Raw genomic sequence first — 21,861 nt, forward strand, 5'->3', positions numbered from 1 at the left:
GTGGTGGTCTCCTGGCCGTCCAGCATGTTCCGCAACAGCTGATCTGTCGATCTCCTGCCATTGCCCTTGTGCTCTTCGAGTCGTTTCCCGACAGTTTTCTTTGGAGCACCTACCTGCCCCTCCCCATAACTACACGTAATCATTCTAGCTTTTTCCAGCGGTTGACGAGCATCCTTGGCCGATCTTAGGTGATCTTGTATCTCCCGTGTTGGTGCGCAAATTACCGCGATTTTCCGCTTCCTCAAGATTTTTCGTATGCGGCCATTCACGTTCTTAATGAATGGCAGAAAAACTTTTGATTTCACCGGCGCTTGAGCATCACTATGATTTCTATGAGGTGGTCCTTACGCTCTTTTCACCTTAGCGCACGAATAACCACTCTTGAACAACGTATCGAGATGTGTGTGAACGGGTTCAGCCCGAAAATTCAGTTTACCACGGAGGAGGATGCAGGCAGAAGAATAAATTTTATTGATGTACTAGTTTTCAAGGAAGAAGATGGCAGCTTGACTCACACAGTTTACCGGAAACCCACGCACACAGACCGTTACCTACACCGGGATTCGAACCACCAACCAGAGCAAAAGCGAGGCGTCATAAGAACGTCGGCGGATGGACCGGCTGTGAACCAGAGCTACTTGACGCAGAATTAAAACATCTCCTCCGCAGAAGGGGGTGGAACGGCGGGTTTTAAAGCGAAATCCCTTCGAACGCGGCATAATAGCCTGAAATATTTTATTAATTGTGACAATTCCGGCCGTGAAAGTTTACATTTTACACTTACAGAACTCCACACATTTTTGTTGGTCACCTTCACGAAGAGCTTGCACTAGCTGAATTTTGTACGGTTTCGTGTGTAAACGTCAACGCAACACACACCAGACGGAAATCGGGTGCCTGTTGAGCTGTCGTGTTGCACTGCGAACGATCCACATCATGCCTAGCACGAAAGTCATTCTGAACAGTTACCACTGACCCTCACTGCACGTAACGTAGAGCACAAAATGTTTTTTGTTGTCCCGATTCTATATTACTAGAGATGAGATGGATGCACACTACTGCTACTTAGCGGGGACCGTGTAAAACTCTTTGTTTGCTCTTTCCAACAGTATGTTGTCCACACACATATATCAAATAACGTAATATTTATGATTTTTTTTAAAAATCCCATGATTCTTTTTGATACACTCAGTATTATGCGCTCACTCTCCTATACAAATCCTAGAAGTTTGTAATGGGAATTACCAAACACCCTGTCACACTGCATGTATGAGTAGCATAACTGATAGTAATTAATGTTAATGCCAGAGTAACTCTTTTCTTACATTAAATCGTTCGTTTATATTTTTTTACAGCTTCTATGTTTAATAAATATGGATCACATTTGTTGCAAATGTTTTTCAATTATTTTCAAACAAGCTATTGAGGCGTCTTTGTGTAGGATAATAAATCCAGTTCAAATCATATAACATAGGGAAACTGTTGTATTATAACAGATATTATTTTCATAAACATAAAAAATATTAAACATAATTTATAGCAGAATAATAGGGCCAAGCGATACAAGTTAGATTTCGTGTCCCGTTTATAAAGTGTTGTACGTCTTTGCCTCTGCTTGGACATCCACTTCTGCTACACCAGGGTGTTCACAATTTGACAACAGCTTTCCCAAAGTTCTCGCCTCTCAGCATACCGATGAAGGCTTTGGGAGTGTTGACGAAGCCGTCGGTCACCGTCTCCCTGTACTTGAGTTTCCCCTCCCTCACCCACTGCGTCAGTGGGCTGATCCCCTCATCCCAGCGGTCGTGCCACCGGCTATAGGAGCAGCCCTCAATGCGGAGTTGATTGGCAAGAAACGTGAAGGGCAGGGTCACCAACTTTTGGGACTCAAGCTCGTTGTACTGGGAGATGCCGCCGATAACGGTGATGCGACCGCGGTAGCGCATGTGACTCATGACCTTGGTGCTCATGTCGCCCGCCACGTTGTCGAAGTACACGTCGACGCCATCTGGGGCAGCCTGCTTCAGGGCGGTGGAGACGTCTGTCGTTTTGTAGTTAAACACGTGATGGAAGCCCAGGTCGTCTTTCAACCATTTCACCTGAGAATAAGAGATTTATATCATAGCAGTAAAAGATGCTAGTTGAAACTGTTTTCTAAGTTACTTACTTATCCCAGACTTATATTAGCTGTGAAAAACAGTGAATTCTGTTTTATAAGTTACAGAGCGCAGCAACCAATCGTCCTTTTTTTTTCAAGGTTTTATTTGACAATTCCGGATTTCGGCTAGTGCCTAGCCATTATCAATGCTAAAACGTACAAGAAGTATGTGGTCAGGCGATACTAAAAAATGTTACAACTCACGGCATAACCTATATGCCTTTTACATTAGGTTACATACCACTATTTTCTAATCTCGATGCATGTCAATTCTCTGTTGTTCGGTCGCAGGTCACAGTTCTTTTAATACTACTGTATAAAGAAGATAGGCTGTGTGGAGAACACATCGATACATAATATATAACATTTAGAGGAAACCCCACAACAGACTACACGACCTGAAACTCCTGTCCAGCCAGACGTGGGGCCTGCATCCTTCCACCACCATTCACACCTACAAATCCTTGATCAGTCCCATCCTTTGTAGTGCCAGCATTTCTTGGATTTCGGCCCCTTCCAGATTCCGTAACGCCCTCCAAATCCCCGAGCGCCATGCACTCCACCTCGCCTTCCGTATTCACCTTCCATTCCCCATGCGCATCATCTACGACCTCATCCCCTTCCCCCACCTTCTCCTTTTCCTTGAACATAGCCACACCTTGTATATTGCCCACCGACCCGATGTCCCCACCCCCTGGTGTCATCCTTCCTCTCCACCCGCAACTCGTTGCTGCCCTTTTACAGTTGTGTCCACCCTCTTTCCATCTCCACACCCTCCCCCTCCTTCCCCAATGCAACTTCTTGCACATATCCCTCCTGGATGATGAACTTCGCCCTGACATCTATCCCTCCTACCAACTCTAACTGCACCTTCCTTCTGCCTCCTCCTCAGGTCTCCCTCTCCCTCCCTTCACTTGAGCGGCTGTCCCCTTCCTACACCCCCTCCCTCTCCCTCTCCCATGCTCCCCTTCAGGATCTCTGCACTCCCTCCTGCCTTGTCTTCCGTCTTCATCACCTGCCGCACCTCTCTTGTCTCTTGGGACAGCCAGCACTGGAACGTCTCTTCCGCCACCGTCCTAAGGCAATCCGAGCAAAGGAGAGTCTCGAGTCACCTGGAGGGCATTAAGGTCCTCAACCAGGGATGGAGTAGGGGATCTCCCCGGCTACTACAACGGCCGAGATTACTACTTGATCTGGCTGCTTACAAGTAGTATTGTACCCTGGACCACCTTTCTAAAATTAAATTTACTGAGATTTTAGACCGCCATTCAGATTTTATTACTGTTTACACGGATGGGTCAAAACAGGGGGATTTTATGGGCTTCTCTGCTGTGTTTCTGGCCGAGTGGTTCGAGGAGCTACAGTCTGTGACCGCGCGATCGCTACGGTCCCAATTTCGAATCCTGCCTCGGGCATGGATGTGTGTGATGTCCTTAGGTTAGTTAGGTTTAAGTACTTCTAAGTTCTAGGGGACTGATGACCTTAGAAGTTAAGTCCCATAGTGCTCAGAGCCATTTGAACCATTTTTGCTGTGTTTTCCGATACTTTCCGTAGGATAGGGCACCCAGAGCAGTTCTCAGTTTACTATGCAGAACTGTTTGCCATTCTGAAAGCATTAGAGCATATGCGACGACATCATGGCAAGAAATTCATCATCTGCTCAGATTCCCAAAGTGCTCTACATGCTCTTGAACACATGTACTCAGTAGATCGGATGGTGCAAGAAGTGCAGGACGCACACCTGCTCTTGCAAAAGCAGGGTAAGGATGTAATTTTCTGCTAGGTTCCAGGGCACATAGGGATTCCTGGAAACGAACTTGCAGACGCGGCTGCCAAGGATGCTTGCTCCGTCCCACCTCCTGCTCGTTGTTCCGCCCCCTGCAGGCAATAACATCATTCGTGTCTTGGAAGGTCATGCGTTGGTGGGAGGCTCAGTGGCTGGAAGTGAGGGGTAATAAGTTGCGAGCAGTGAAGGATTCTGTCCGACCGTGGCTTACCTCATTCTGACAACGACGAGCTGAGGAAGTAGCCCTTACACAGCTTCGAATAGGACATTGTCCATTGACACATGGTTTTCTGTTACCTCGTGAGGAGTCACCAACGTGTCAGACATGTGGGACACAGCTGTCGATACGACATATTTTAACTGAGTGTGTTTTATATGCGGATTTGAGGGAAGATTTAAGTTTCCCACCAGACCTGCCCTCTCTTTTAACTAATAATGAGGCGAGTGTGGCTAGAGTTTTACGTTTTTGTGTGATGTCTGGACTTCTTCCCAAAATATTGGGATTGATATCTTAATGTGGTGTAAAGTGGTTTGGTCACCCATTATTTGTAAGTGGTCACCCAGCCACAGTTAATTATTTTTACCTGTTTTGTACTGGTATTTTATTTTTAGTTTTATCTACCTGTTTTGATGTGCTGTGTCCAATCTTGAAATTGATACTTGTTTAACAGATCTTGGCTGCACTCGTCAACATTTGCTTTGGGAATGGGCGCTCATAACCTCGTTGTTGTGCGCCCTAAATCACTAATCATCATCATCATCATACACCTCCTGCCCCCTATTTCTTTCATTCTAACCCCTCCCCTGCTGCATCTTGCTCTCCCCTCTTTTTCCATCACCTCAGGCCTCTTCCTTGTCAGGTCCCCCCTGGCAGGTTTTATTCTTTGTTGTATGTGCTTCATTTCTTAAAATGGATTTGAGGTGTCTTAGTTCTGGAGTGTTTTAATGCTGTGGCCAACTTTTAACCTGTGTGTGGGTGACTTCAGTGTCTTTTACATGCTCTACGAATCGCCAACTGTGTTTTTTTAACTTTTTGTAGACTTTTTTTAACTGTCCCCACATCACTGTATCCGTATCAGTGTATATTTTCCCTCCATTGTCTCCCCTTAGTCTCCTTTTATGTACCACTTTTTACCGCCTTTATATGTATAATTTTCTCTTTTTATTAGCTGTCATGTCATTCAGCTGAAGAGCGGCGGATTGTGCCGCTGCCAGCCCTCCCCTGCCCATGTGGGGCAGGGGAATTGAATGAAAATAAATGAAAAAAGGAACTACTTCGTTACCCCTGGGACAAGCCACCCCTGGATCCAATCTTATACTGTTTCCTAGCACCAAGTTTTTAAACAATTCCCAGAACAGTGCATTTTTCATAACAGCTTGATCATTAATGAGGTTGCCGCTGACATTCTTGGATGACAAAAGATCTCCAGCTCTTCTAGGAGGTCGAGGGACCTGACCTTCTGGCATTTATGCAGCAACCTCACATTAGATGTCGAACTCGGCACATTATGAGTCGTCATAAGTAAATGAGCAGCCATTCAATATTTCTGTGTGACATCTTTTCTGCCCAATGTGATGTGGTCCCCAAACCTAATTTCCAGTCTCCTTCCTGATTGGCCAACATAACAGACCCTGCAGTCGCTAGGAAACAGTATAAGGTTTGACCCAGGGGGAATGAAGTAGCTCCTTTTTTTTCTTCCTTTATTGAATTTAGATTCCCCATCTGGGGGCAGGCTGACAGAAACTTAATGCGCCGCTCTACAGTCGATAGAAGAGTAAAAAAACATAATGAGAAGATGACAAACAATATGTAAGGCCAATAAAACAGTGACTTTGTTAAAAACAGTAAAATGGCGAAAAGTTGCGGAAGTTGAAATAGAAAAAAAGATGGGGTTGACGATTATAATGAAGATACACAGCAAGTACACAGTCACTATAAAAAAAACATGGCGACAGTATGGTTTCAGTTCGTAACACTTTAAAAAGGGGGTACACAACACTAAACAGTCAAACACTGCACCATAGATTAGAGATGTACACACCACAGCCTAAAGCAGATGGAGGGGGGGGGGGGGGAGAGAGAGAGAGAGAGAACCCGGACAGAAGAGGAGAAAAAGGGTGGGGAAAGCAAAAAGGTGGGGAGCCGTCGGAGAGGACACAGAAAAAGGGGGGTAACAGAGTGGACGTGAGAAAAGGAGTGGGGAAGACAGTGTAGGGTAAACAAAAAGGATTCAGGGGGGGAGGGGAGAGAATGGAGTGGGAAGGTGGAGAGAAAACGGGATGGAGGAGGGGGATGGAGCCTGAGAAAAGGACAGAGGGAGGGAGGAGAAGGTGAATATCAAGGTTGATAGGAGGGATAAATGGAGGGAGGGAGGGTATCATCCGGGAGGGGGAGTTGATGGAAGCCACCTCAGGAATGGAGATGAAGGGTGTAAAGGTGGAGGGTAGGAGTGAAGGCACCTCGGTGGGCAACGTTGGAGACAAGAGGAGCAACCAAGGGATGAGGAGGACCAAGTCGATGGGAGGTCTAGAGGATGTGGATATGTTGTAGGGAAAAGGAGCTGATGGGGGAAAGGAATAGGGTCATAGAGGATCTGCATGGGGGACAGACAGTGAGGCAGGGTGCATGGCAATCGAGGATCTGGAGGGACTTACAGAATGTGGGAGAGGGGGGCAGATATCCAGGCAGGACTAGCATAACAGAGGATGGGATGGATTACGGATTTGTAGGTGTGGAAAAAGGTAGAGGAGTTCAACCCCTATGTCCAGCCAGGGAGGAGTTTAAGAAGACAGAGGCAGTTGTTGGCTTTGGATTGGATAGGGTGGAGATGAGGGATCCAGTTCGGGTGACGGTCAATGGTGAGTCTGAGGTAGCTGAAGGTGTGGGAAAGGCGGACAGGACGTGTGCAGATGGCAAGGGAAACATCAAGGAGCCAGAAGGAACGAGTGTTACGACCTATGATGATTGATTTTGAGGAGTCACTGGTTACACCATGTGGCAAAGTAGCTCCTGCTGTCTTGCCAATATGTAGCAGCCATTAGCATAATGCTGTAAGAGTATGACGGTTATAACAATGAACCTACAGAGCTCTCTCCATGGTACGTCAGTTTAGATGCATGTACATTGTCATAACAGCAATTCAGTGTATTGGTTTTATTGTACTTATAATCTGTTTGAAATGACACAGAGACTAGTACTCTCTACATCTTTAACGGAATGCCAAGTCACGCCAACCATGCGTCTTGCTGACATTTAGTGCCATCTACGAACTATTCAGTAAATAAGAGTAACAACATACCTGTCATGATGTTAAAATAAAGAGAAAAATAATACAAAGATAAAATCATTTAAATCAGATCAATTGTAGCATGTGCCTCCTTGTGTCTTGTAAATAAATTAAAAAAAAAAGGTTTTACCACTCTTGCGTTACATATGTGTTTAAAGAAGAAAACGACTGACTCCTAAGGACCGAACTTGGAAATTTTCATATATTTTCTATGTTTACTGCCAAATGTGGAACAAAGTCGGACAGCAATGTAAAGAATTTTACTTATTTTTTTTAATGTAATTGCCATGCAAATTTGAAGCTTTTTTACTTTCCTTTAAATGTTATATATTATGTAGTTGATATAGAGGGTGCCATGCAATCAATCGATGTGTTCTCCACACAGTCTACCTTCTTTATACAGTAGTATTCAAAGAACTGTGACCTGCGCCCGAAGAACAGAGAACTGACATGCATCGAGACTAGAAAATGTATGTAATCTAATGTAAAAGCCATGTAGGTTATGCCACGAGTTGTAACATTTTCTAGTATCGCCTGGACATGCACTTCTTGTACATCTACATCTACATCTACATCTACATTGATACTCCGCAAGCCACCCAACGGTGTGTGGCGGAGGGCACTTTACGTGCCACTGTCATTACCTCCCTTTCCTGTTCCAGTCGCGTATGGTTCGCGGGAAGAACGACTGTCTGAAAGCCTCCGTGCGCGCTCTAATCTCTCTAATCTTACATTCGTGATCTCCTCGGGAGGTATAAGTAGGGGGAAGCAATATATTCGATACCTCATCCGGAAACGCACCCTCTCGAAACCTGGCGAGCAAGCTACACCGCGATGCAGAGCGCCTCTCTTGCAGAGTCTGCCACTTGAGTTTATTAAACATCTCCGTAACGCTATCAGGGTTACCAAATAACCCGGTGACGAAACGCGCCGCTCTTCTTTGGATCTTCTCTATCTCCTCCGTCAACCCGACCTGGTACGGATCCCACACTGATGAGCAATACTCAAGTATAGGTCGAACGAGTGTTTTGTAAGCCACCTCCTTTGTTGATGGACTACATTTTCTAAGCACTCTCCCAATGAATCTCAACCTGGTACCCGCCTTACCAACAATTGATTTTATATGATCATTCCACTACAAATCGTTCCGTACGCATACTCCCAGATATTTTATAGAAGTAACTGCTATCAGTGTTTGTTCCGCTATCATATAATCATACAATAAAGGGTCCTTCTTTCTATGTATTCGCAATACATTACATTTGTCTATGTTAAGGGTCAGTTGACACTCCCTGCACCAAGTGCCTATCCGCTGCAGATCTACCTGTATTTCGCTACAATTTTCTAATGCAGCAACTTCTCTGTATACTACAGCATCATCCGCGAAAAGCCGCATGGAACTTCCGACACTATCTACTAAGTCATTTATATATATTGTGAAAAGCAATGGTCCCATAACACTCCCCTGTGGCACCCCAGAGGTTACTTTAACGTCTGTAGACGTCTCTCCATTGATAACAACATGCTGTGTTCTGTTTGCTAAAAACTCTTCAATCCAGCCACACAGCTGGTCTGATATTCCGTAGGCTCTTACTTTGTTTATCAGGCGACAGTGCGGAACTGTATCGAACGCCTTCCGGAAGTCAAGAAAAATAGCATCTACCTGGGAGCCTGTATCTAATATTTTCTGGGTCTCATGAACAAATAAGACGAGTTGGGTCTCACACGATCGCTGTTTCCGGAATCCATGTTGATTCCTACATAGTAGATTCTGGGTTTCCAGAAATGACCTGATACGCGAGCAAAAAACATGTTCTAAAATTCTACAATTGTACTTTTTAGCATTATAATTACTAGGAACGAGCCGAAATCTGGATTTGCCAAATAAAACCTGAAAAAAAGAAAGAAAAAAAGACGACTGATTGCTGTGGTCTATAATTTGTATATCATATCACAGTCGCTGAGTGTGCCCACTTTCCTAATGGAAGGTAACCTAATGAATTCTGTTCTTGGCGCAAAAAACACTTCCTTATAGAACGATAGTTACAGCATATAAATTACCTGCAGCAAAATGCTATTGTTGGATCTCAAAAAACGCAAATATTGCCCTCTGAGGGTAAAGTGGGGAACCTAGAACCTCAATCCTCATTCAATCTTCCTCATCAAAAATTTTGGCATGCCGAAATATTCACACCCTTTTAACAAAGAACATTATAATTCCTTGTTTCCAGTCTCGCTTTGTAGATATCTTTATACTCAGCATCTCCATCTCACGGCCATTGTCTGTATATTTCGCTTTCCCATTGACTCCGTTTTCTCCTACTGATTTACAATATATCCCCCTACCGTTGTCTCCACTTACACTGTCTCCATTTATCTTTCTTTCTCACTGTCATTGTCTCCACCAATCCTCAGCAACTCTGGGGACCCAATCTAGTTTTTTGCCTATAAACACTAGTTAAATATTTCGGTCTAAAATATGCCCTCCGCTATACCTACTTGTAAAAAGTTCTCCGATCTGGGAGAGTGCAGACATTGCAACCCACCAAGTCTATGTAAGGTCTCCACTCATTCATATTATTAATTCCCACGGCTTCTGTCTCCTACCATGTCTCTTTCTCTTTTATTGTCACTGTTTTTCTTCTGCCCATCAATATCTCCTCTCTCTCCTTTCCTCTCCTACTCCTACTGTCTTCGACCATCTCTCTTCCTCTTTCAATGCTACTTTCTCTCTCCCACCATCAGTGTCTCCTCTCTCTTTCTCTCTTCCTGTCACCTCTCTCTTCTCCTGCCACCATCTTTATGCTATTCTCTTTCAGCACAAAGAAAGTGAGAACATGTTCCCATGTGAAAATTTGCGATGAGGAAAGCAGAATGAGGACTGACTCAGATGGTTCCCCACTTTTCTTTGAGAGCCTTTAACAGAGGAACATACTCACCTTTTTTGTTCTCCGAGAGCAGTAGTTTTCCTCTGTTTCCCTACTTTTGCTTGCTAAAGTAGTGTGTGCTACTTACATAAAACAAATTATACAGAGCAGTACAGTTTTGACAGTTTATTTACACCTTTGGACATATTTATCCACTTTGACACACATATCAACAACAAATAAGTAACTTTAAAATAAGGTTAACACACAATCGTTTGCTTTTCATTTTTTCTGGATGTTTTGGTCATCGATAGCAAGTTAGCGAAAACGCTTGACTTATGATTTGTATCTTAAAAGAGTAAAAAATTTATTAGAAATATATTGCTAAATTTGCAGCCATTTCCGTTTTACATAATTTTTGGCAATAATTTTAAGTTCTTTTCGAGTATTTTAAGACCCTTCTTACGCAACTTTTTGACTCTACACTCCCAATTTGGGCATACAGTTTTATTCGTGAAAAAATGCTAACTAAAAACATAGTTTGGCTACCTCATAACCGTTGCGATGACTCTAGAACCCTTGCCTTGTGTTCACTATGTCACTTAAAACTACACTCACGCTCAGACCGTGTATTAAGTGGATGTTTAAAGTGTACAGGTGTGGTAAATTTGAATATCTGAAGTTCGGTAAAGGATAATATACCGATAAATTTCGAGTTTCCATGTTGCCTGAGAATATCATCTTAAGATAACATGGTATGAATTTCGACTAAATTATAGAAGTGTCCACCTGCACAATTGGTAATTTTACACCCAAAATTCATAGTTTTTCAGGGGTTTTTCAAGAACTGTACATGAACAAATGGTGCTTTTATAAGCCACTTGAGGTCCATCTTAGACCACACCTAGACGACGCCAGCCTGGACTGGAGGAAGTATATCAATGATACTTAAATTTTGACAATTTATTTACGTTCTTTACATTATACCCCATCTTCCTATATGTGTGCAAACACTCGCTAGGCCAAGGGCTATCAAAAACTCTTGATTCCTTATCTCTGTGATCAATAGAAACCGAGAAATGACCCCTAAGAAATCTGATTTTCGCTTCCAGTTTTTGGTACACACTGTTACCATGCACTGTCGTGCACGGAGCGATAAAGTGAAACCTTATTTTTGTATTGTTCTGTAAGAGTTTGGTAGAAAAATTTCAAACTTAAGGTTGAAAAACAAAACGTGATATTTGTTGAAATATGCCCGTAAAAAATATGCATTTTGTTCGTTTTTCAATCTTAAAACAGAAATTTATTTTAAAATTTGTAATATCAATTTGAAATGTGATTATTTGGCATATTTTTGGTTTTCCCCACTCTACACCCAGCTCTATGTCTAGGAATGGTAGATGTGTCACATGTGAGCCAAGTTTGGTTGAAATTAGTTCTAGCGTTCGAGAGTTGTGTTTTACATGCCATCCCTATCTGTCGCAAACCCTAACGGTGGGGGTTAAAGGTAGTCAGATATGATACCAATTAGCATAGCCAAGCCCGACCTAGAAAGCTGTGGATTCGATGGTAATATAGTTTGTTTACGACTCAGGAGTCACCTGTCATTTCAAAGATTCTTACTGAAACGATTCACACCATTAGAATAACCTCTGAGAATTTGAATTACGTATTGACTGGGAAGGTTCTCCAGTCCTATAAAATAAAATCTTCAACACCATCGGTGTGTCAGTATGATGCAATCAGACGTTGGTTGTCATGTAGGTTTGTTCATTGTCTTCTCTGAACAGTGACGTTCGCCACTTACCACATACTTCTGTCCCTGCCTACAGATAAGGCTCATAACTCTGTAAGACGTCGACCAAGTGCCCAAACGGACCTAGTTTTTGTTTTTTGCACCCCATTGCTCACACATTTGAGATTAGCATTCCTTCTTGTTTCGTATTTCTGCAGCTCGTTGTAGTCAGTAACAAGAAGTTGAGCAGCGAAATCTGCACAAAGAAGTAATGGTGGCGGTTTCCGATTATTTTAATTTCAAGATTTTAAACATGGCTGAAACAGCAACTGTTGAAATTCTTCACGATAAAGGGTGACAGCCAAAACAGTTGCAGGATAAAAATTTTTATTAAAATTCTTGACCAAGGTTACGGTATATATAAATATACCTTCATCAGAAGAAAAAAAAATCTAAAATTGCATCATGCAATGGAGATTAATAAAACAATTGTGCCAAAGGCGTCGTCAAAAATTAAGACACCAGACTGGTGCTAAACTGTTCGTATTGACCCTGTGCCTATAGTCATGTTGTACAAATGGAGATGATGTCTTTATTTTTGACGACGCCTTTGGCACAATTGTTTTATTAATCTGCATTGCATGATGTAAATTTAGATTTTTTTCTTCTGATGAAGGTATATTTATATATACCGAAACCTTGGTCAAGAATTTTAATAAAAAATTTTATCCTGCAACTGTTTTGGCTGTCATCCTTTATCGTGAAGATTATTTTAATATTTGTCACTTTCGATTTTAAATTCGTCTGGCTGCAGTTTTCACATATGTTGGAAAGGAAAGCGCAACCCACACACATTGTACTGTCAACAACGCCCACACTAACTATCACCAAATGGTGCACTGCCCAACTACTCCCTGACTCTCTTGTCCGCTTACACAATGTACGTTCCTCAACTGTCCAATCCCCCAGAGACATCCTTGCCGGCTCTCGACTTCCTGGGGGTGGGGAGTGTGATGGATGCTTACAGTAGGAAGTTTTACCCGCCCCAATGAACACATCTGTTTGTAGGCAGGTTGAACAAAATATAACTACATACCTTAGATTCAGATCCGGCGAAGCCGATGACAGTACACCCCTTGATGAGCGCTATCTGCCCCACTATGCTGCCGACAGCTCCTGCAGCGCCGCTGACCACGACCACCTCTCCAGCCTTGAGCTGGCAGACCTCCAGCAGTGGGAAGTAGGCACTGATTCCAGGCATACCCAGCACTCCCAGGGACAGGGATAACGGCAAGTCCCCCAGGTCTGGCACCAGCATGGGGGGCGACATGACATCAGGGGGCGGAACGTCAGGCCCAACATCAGCCACTGTGCGGTCGCGCCACCCCCAGTAGGCCACCACATGCCGTCCCACTGGGAAACCTGCAGCCCGGCTCTCCACGATCCGTGCCACCTGTGGGCAGACAGTGTTACGCCACCACAGTCTTACTCTAACACAAAGCAAAAACACAAACGGCGCCACAAAAGTGCAGTACATCAGGACCCACTTCAGCCACTGTGTGACACTGCTATGCCAATTTCTCACTCTTGGCAAGTGAACTTATAACAAAAGGAGCTATATTTACAATTCCTACGACTTTTGATCGCAAACTTAAGAAACAACTTGCTTGAAGGTTCTCCCAAATTGTAATTCCTTCCATCCTGTAATGCCTTCAATGGGAAACATGCCATGTACTACCACAAATTCATGGTCAAGTGTTTGCCAAAGGATCCTGGTCTCACTGTCCCTGTTTCCCTAACCCATATACCAAAACTCGCAACAGTAATTATTATCACAGTCCTACAGGTGATGACATAATAAAATTCACTGTTATAGCCATTCATGCAGCCACTGAAAGTCCCCACACATTCCTTAGTCATCGATCAGGACATCCATACCTTCTATTTGAAAGAAAACCTAGCTTAACTGTATGTATTTTACCGCGATGTAAGAGCCACGTATTCACTGTTTATTAACTTAAGTTTAAGCTTAAGTTTAAGCTCCATCTTTGCTAATATCAACTGGTGCAACGATTATGCAATATACTTTCCTCTAACTTGTACTCCCAGGCACCAAGTAAATCCAACTCACTACCAGATAATCCATCCTCTTATCCCGTTGCCGGCTGGAGTGGCCGTGCGGTTCTAGGCGCTACAGTCTTGAACCGAGTGACCGCTACATTCGCAGGTTCGAATCCCGCCTCGGGCATGGATGTGTGTGATGTCCTTAAGTTAGTTAGGTTTAATTAGTTGTAAGTTCTAGGCGACTGATGACCTCAGAAGTTAAGTTGCATAATGCTGAGAGCCATTTGAACCATTTTTTCTTATCCTTTTACAACTATAAACACACTGGAAATGAACACCCTGCAGTATGAGATGGAATTGGCGATGGTTATTCCAAGAAACCACTTCATTTGGCCACAACAATTGTTTCACCAACATGCCCAGTAAGTTACCCTAATTTTGTATTATCACGCCTTCACTGGAATTTAAGCCACAAAATATATCCATTTTTAAGCTTGAGGAGACAGGTGCAATCTTCCTTGCTAATACAGTTTATTATGAAAAAGTTAATGGCTTATTAGACCATCATATGATAACAACCGCTTTTCTGCCCTAAATAAGAATCTATTCTACCATGAGGTGAGAAAATAATTGGTTAATAAAATATAATATTCATACATACAACTGCCTATCCTAAGTAGACCAGTCCTACTTCGAAAAGTATCATTGATACTGACCTCAATATCCTTAGCTTCTCGTAAAAAGCCCCAGTTTATTACTTTCCTCACAGGTGACCTCATTTTTCTCTGCCATACCTACAAGAAAAGTAACTCCACCTCTGATATGATAAAAGCATCCCAAAAACTCCTTGGATGTATAAATGCACTTGCCTCGTATCCAGCTGGAACTGATTGTGACCCACCCTCTCTATCAATCCGCACACAAACTACGCACCAAAATACCCAATGCCCCAACGCCTCCCAACCTAATCCAATAATTATAGCTGTCACAACTGCAATGGCTACTGGAAGCATAACCACACCTAGGTCGCCCAAAGGGAAGACATTGTGTCAATTTCTGAGATCCTGAAGACATAATCAGCGTTAAGAAAGGAAAAGCACACAGCAACCAGTCGCAGTCTCTTTAGTTTTTATTACTCTTGCATATCTAGATTTCGGATATAAATAACTATCTTCGGTGCATTTGAGTTACAATCCCAGAAACTCGTGGCAGTACCTGTCGCCATATGATCTTCTTGGTGCGTAGGCTGAACGAAACTGAAGCTTCAGTTTTCTCTACGATTGTTCAGTGTTAGCATCATTCGATAGACGCGTTCTTCCCAAGCCTTGATCAGTGCGCCTGGAGTAATTGTCGCAATAACTGCTTCAGTCCTATTTCTTATGTTAGGCATGTCAGCTGGTAGCGAAGGCACGTACACGTGATCCTTTATCAACCATCAAAGGTAAAAATGCCATGGAGTCAGATCGGGTAAACATGGAGACCATGCGAAACAAGATATGTCATCTGGCCCCTTGCGACCAGTTCAGCAGCCAGGTACAACATAGTTTAACCAATCACATACTGTGGTATGCCTGTGGGACAGTATACCACCTTACTGCCAAATAAAGTTCTGGGGTTTATCTTCGTCACATTGAGGAAAGAGCCGTAGTTCTAGCACGTCAAGATAAAGAAACAGCAAATACGCATGATTGACCCAAAAAAATCCCATAAAGTTTCTGTCAGGACATGGCACAAAAGACATTCAATTTATGGGAGTTGCAACTGTACCATCTCGTGCAGATTTGCTGTTCCCCGGTTGTGCACATCATGTGTGTTCGCACGTCCACTTAGGTGAAAAGTCGATTCGGCAATGAAGATATCAAGATCCAGAAAATTTTCATAGTCATGGAGCAATACATATTTTACTAGGTTGACTGGTAAACCGTAGACTGCATCCTTGAGAGACTGCAGCAACTGGAAACAATAGCGACGTGGCTAAGTGTTTCCTTAAAAGTCTCCACACAGACGTGAACTACCAGGTTACGAAGAGGCTTCCGGACTAATTTCTGGGAGATAGGCGTGAAAGTCGGTCATTTGTTCAACACGTTTTTCAGTCACTTTTAGTCCCCCATACTTTTTCCTTTGGAAAGACAACCGGTGTCTTCAAAATGAACACATGGATGTTATCATCGCTTGGAGGATTACAATGGAACTCAACACGGAATGCATGTTGCGCTGTAATAACAGATACACTCCGTGGAAACTAAAACACGAAAAGCCGTCTACTAGTCATCATCTTTGCTACTAGCGCTTTCTAACGGAAGACACGGGAAATAGTGTTTGGGCATATGTGGATATACAAATAAATCTGTCTGAGTTGTTCTTACATTTGATGCATTACTTATAATTGTAAGTTGAATGAAACAAATGCTTTAGAGCATTAAACCTACGACGATCATTTTGAAATTCGGTACTCCGTATTTTTGTTACTTCTCCTATCGTAAAGTAAAGGATACCGTGAGGCATCCTGGCAGCTGTCAGCCATTGCCTTACAGGAGAAACGTAAATGACGGAAAAGTAACGTAAAAAAGCCATGAATATTACAGCCTATTTGTTCCCTAAGCATTACAATATAATGTTTTTTTCGGAAATTCTGTATACGCTATTCAAGGAATTAATTAGAAATTTATAAGTACAGTCGTAGCGAACATACCAGGTGCTAGCTACTCGACAGTCAATAGCGATCGACCAAATGAACGATCAGTTCGTGTCTTGGAGAAATGTAAGAATATGCAGTGTAATGCTGACAATATAATTCGTCTTGCAATAGAAACTGGAGAGTAGAAGCCTGCTTTTTTGCGTTTGTAGGTTTAGAAGAAGCGTATAACAATGTTGATTTGAACGCTGTCACTGGAAGCTTGAAGTTTGAAGGGGTGAAATACAGTGACTAAAGGGTCACTTACAACTTGTATCGAAATCAGCTGCAATTATAACATTCGAAGAATGTAAACGAGACACAGTAATTCAGCAAGAGAGAGACACAGCATCATAGTCTATCCTTCGTCACATTTAATCAGTACATTGATCAAGAAATAAATGATATTAAGGATAAGTTTGAAAAGCGAATTAAAGTTCCAGAAGTCAATGTAATAACACTAAGGTTTGATAACGACATTGTAATTCTCTCAGAAACTCAAAGGACTTGTAGGTCACTTGAATTGAATGGATATTATCTTCAAAATGGGTTGCAATTGAATATCAAGACAAATAAAACAAGGTTGATGGAGTATCGTGGAATTATATCAGATGATACTGAGGGAATTATATCATGAAATGAGATGCTAAAGGTAATGCTCACGCTGTTATGCATTAGTGTGACTACAGCAACGATAAATTGAATGTTCATACAGATCACACACATTATCTTACTTGTATTTCTATAATTGGTTAAGAAACATAGCAGAAAGAGTGGGACATGATCATTTCTAATAGTATAATAGTCTCTGCGTATAACTGCACAATGCAGACCGCTTAAACAGGGGACCCATGGTGTGCTGAGCAAATGATTCTCACACAGGTCTCTTGTGGCACCCAGTGCTAACATAAACTGATAGCGTTTCGAAAGGCAACAAACAGACAAGTGCTGAACGGCGATCATCTATTGGTGTGGAAGCCTAGAGGCGTCAATAAGTTAAAACGCAATGCGGTAGCAGTACCTGGCGTCACTTTCCGTATCTTCCAGTTTCCGCATGAAACTTTGGTAACGTCAGTGAGGTGACGTCACTGTGGTTGCATATGGATGCCAATACTGAGACAAAGGTTACCCGTCTGCGTCAGATTAGGAAAGGAAGCAAAGCAGAGATACTTTACCTGGGCCCCGATCATCGTGTCTCCCACTTTCTGTCCGTATTTCTCCCCGCTTCCTAGAATCCTCTGGAAGGGATCGACGCTGAAGTAGACAGCCTCGGTCAGGATCTGTCCATCCTTGAGGGGTGGCAGGTCCTCCTCCTCGATGCGAAAGTCCTCAGGTCGAGGCTCTCCCTTGAAATATCGAACGAGTACGATTTTGCGTGCCTTCACCATGGTCGCTGACGTTGATCTGGCGACTCGTACGTGCCCGCTTTTGTAATATTAGCGCCGAGGGCTTATCGAGTTGGTACCGCCATCTCTCTTATCTCTCACCGACAAGGATAGTGCCGTGTGTAAGCGATATTGAGCGTTACTTGGATTTTTTTCATCATAAAATCTCCGGGCACTAACAGTTGTTGTTATCAGTGTCTCTGCGGATAACTTCACTTTTACTGCCGTTTCATTCCGATAACGCAAAACTCATTATGCCCAGTGTATTTTTGAACGTCAGGTAAGACAACTTAGTATTAAGAGCTAAGATTGTACTCTTAAGCTGTTATTTTGATTGATTCGTGCCTATAGAAAATGAAAATGGGATTTGTCTGTCAGATGTGCAGTTGATCTACCTGGGTTTTGATTCTAATGGTGTGCCCGTTCACGTACCTCCTTCCGTTTAATAAACAGCCAGCACCAATCCTACAAGCACCGACACTCAAATGGGAAGGTAGAAATAACATCTTCACAAGTAGATGTTGGAGGTTTTTAGCATGTTTAAGCAACAAAAAATTAGTAATCTGCTCGTGCATCGATATATATGTGGTCCTAACCAAAAGAATAAGCCACCGAAAGTTGGAATCAAGGTATTAAATTTTTAGCAGCGACGATTCCGAATTAGTACCTCCATTAACTCACTCAGACGACTATCGTAATGTGAAAGGATGCTACCCGAAAAATTTGCAAGGAAAATGAGTCGAGGAATTTAATAGCCAACAATTGATAGACATAGAAGAAGTTCAAATAAGGGCAGCTCATTTTGTATTATCGAGAAATAGTGAAGGGACTGCCACGTATATAATACGCGAATTAGGGTGTGACTCATGCAAACAAAGGCGTTTTTCATTGAGCCAGGATGATCTTACGAAATTTCAATCATCAACTTCGTCGTCAGACTGTCAAAATGTGTTCCCGCGCTTGCTATTCGGGATTAGAACGGTAGAGAAATGACTTGAAGGTGGTTCTACGAACCCTCTGCCAGACACTTAATTGTGAACTGCACAATAATCGTGTGTATGTAAATGCGGAACAGTTAAGATGCTCTTCCTGCTTGAGTTGTGCTTCGACTATTGCTGAGGGAAAGTTATTCGTTGTTCTTGTACCAATAAATGACTGATTCAAGTTTCTTTAATTCACGTTTGTTCGAAATAAGTATCCGTCTTTTTTCAGCATACAAGAACACAAACTGCAATAGCACTGTTGCAATATTGAATGCACGCCCATCTGTTACTACTGAATCCCAACTTCTGGTCACCCCTTGGTAATGTGTACAGTACAGGAGTCAAGGGGACAATACGATAGTTAAAAGAGCACCTGTTAGTCCAAGATGGAAACTAACAGCAAACCTTTGGTTCGGTAGTGCGACACATGCCAGAGGAATAAAACTCACATGGATATTGTTGGACAACTTCACCATAGGAATGTTGTAAACACTGCCACTCTGGCCAAAAGTTCTCCCAATGCATGTGCTACACTTAAGAGTGTAGTCAAAACATTCTTTCATGATGGATCGCGCAATTTGCCGTACGACCTCGTGTAATTACATATCAAGGCCGAAATGTCGAAGTGCTCGGAACCCCCCCCCCCCCCCCTGAGAATACTCGAAATTGTGACGTGTGCTAACTATCATCCAGCAAATATGCTCTTACAGCGAATACATCCTAAGCTGAGGGTGTCTTTCAGATTGAATGCTTCAGAGCACTGGACGGAGACTCACGGATCTTCGTGTCTGAATTGTAAAACGTCCACAGAGACGACCAGAAAGCAATAACCATTGAGATGGTCTATACACAAAATTTATGTCTGCCAGGAGGATTCTTTTAATACTGCTCCCAGTAACGACTGTAAAGTGTCTTTGTACAACAGCTAAGTGCTCAAATTTGCAGGTTTTGACCGACAGTACCCAAAGAAGATGACAGGTGTTCATATATATTTAAGAGCTGAGGCCAAGTGAGCATAACAGAGTAATTCCTCATGTAAACAAGAAGCCATTGCAGCCAACATACGACGGCACTTTGAAGTCGTCCCACGCTGTGAAAGCACATCTGACATTGACATGCACGAGTTCCCTACTATGATCCCCGTCTATAGGCCAAAATGATGCTTAACTGCAGGGGAACCGCATACCTACGAGACTGACAACAACTAACTGGACAGGCCGCCTGCTCCTGACATCTTCAACAGCAGCGTCCGGGAGGGTTACAGCGGTCCACTGGAAACACGATGTGGACATCACGTTCGTATTAATCTTGAATAAAACTGAGACTTCAAGGGCAATCGTGTTATTTGGTTGACAGACTTTCTTATATCTCAGGGCTCTCGGATTATCGAATTTCACGTCACAATGATTTTCCCAGTAATGTTACTCATGGTGAAAAAATTCTCTTCGCTGATGACAGCAATATTATAGTCACTGAGAAAGCAAGAGAACTCCTTGCCGAGAAAGCAAATGAAACTCTCAAGGAAGCAATAAAGTGAGATTGAACATAAAGGAAACTAATGCCATGAATTTCAGTTAGAAGAGGAAAAATGGCAATGTTAAATTAAATGTAGATGGCTTCTCTATAGACTGTGTAACAAATGCAAAATTTTTAGGAATGAATGTTGATTTTCAGTTGAAATGGTGTGAACACTCAAAGGTACTTGCAAACAGAATGTCATCAGCATGTTAAACTCTTTGAATCCTATAATCAGTGTGCAACATGCAGTGTCTTTTAGTTACATATTATTCATATGTACACTCAGTTCTTAACTATGGCATTCTTTTTTGGGGAATAAACGCACAAAATGTGAACTCAATTTTCAAACTGCAGAAAAGACCCATAAGAATAATAACCAAAAATTCTACTCGAGCTCATTGTAAAGATCTGTTCAAAACGCTGGGGATTTTAACTGCCCCATGTGAATAAATTTACCAGTAGGTTGTACACATGAAAAATAACATTGGTAATTACTGCACAAACAGCTCTGTGCATGACCATGCAACAAGAGATAGACGCAACTGATATTTACCAAGAAAAAATAAACATAAAACTCAAAACAGCATTGTCTACCAAGGAATAAAACTGTACAATAAATTACCAAAAAAGATTAAAGAAATTGCAAAAATACACTTATTTAAAAAGGCAGCTAAAATTACCTGTTATGCAATACATTTTATACATTGAAGGATTACTTAGATAAAACAGAGTAAGGATTTGATAAAAAAAATATTATACACATAAATAATAATAATAATAATAATGATTATAAAACATCCAACATTCCACATAACACCTTCGCTTTATGTTTTTTTTCGTTCTTTTTCCCTTTTCTAGCCATGAGGAGGAGGAGGAGACCCTTTCTAGCCATACTTACCCCCAAGCTCATTATGGAGGGAAGCTGACACAGTTTTTCAGGATAGCAAATGGGAAGTTGCGGTACAGAAAATGGCCCAGAGATCACCAGCGTGTGCGTGTGCGTGTGCGTGCGCGTAGTGAGTGAAGTGCTATGAAACAATGTGTGTAGGTGAATTACAGTGAGATATGAGTGAACAGTGTGGCATTACGTTATTTAATAAGTTATTTGTAAAAAAGTTTTGTATACCAGGAGTAGATCTAATGATTGTCTAACTGGAAGTCTGTAAACATGTGTGTATAAGAATTAACTTTAAATTGATCTAAACTTGTAAATATTTAGACATGTCTTATATCCTGGTAAAAAGAGATCTACAGATGAATATAGCTACTACTGCAACTAAATGAAATGTATTAGTGCTAGTGGTGGTGGTGGTGGTGGTGGTGGTGGTTGGGATGTTTAAGGGGGACTAAACAGCTAAGGTCATCAGTCCCCCTATTAGCGCTAGTGTTGTAAGCTTAAAAATA

General features: G+C 42.3%; 1 protein-coding gene across 1 annotated transcript; it reads right to left on the reverse strand.

The window, feature by feature from the left end:
• Positions 1-1,646: 1,646 nt before the first annotated feature.
• On the reverse strand, positions 1,647-17,959 carry LOC126416068 (prostaglandin reductase 1-like). Its single transcript, XM_050083546.1, has 3 exons — positions 17,747-17,959; positions 12,930-13,286; positions 1,647-2,099 (listed from the first exon to the last, which is right to left on the reverse strand). The coding sequence occupies exons 1-3, from the start codon at positions 17,957-17,959 to the stop codon at positions 1,647-1,649; spliced, it is 1,023 nt and encodes a 340-aa protein (XP_049939503.1).
• Positions 17,960-21,861: the final 3,902 nt, after the last annotated feature.

This window comes from Schistocerca serialis, chromosome 8 (genome assembly GCF_023864345.2).
Source record: "Schistocerca serialis cubense isolate TAMUIC-IGC-003099 chromosome 8, iqSchSeri2.2, whole genome shotgun sequence".
In the NCBI taxonomy this organism is placed as follows: Eukaryota; Metazoa; Arthropoda; class Insecta; order Orthoptera; family Acrididae; genus Schistocerca; species Schistocerca serialis.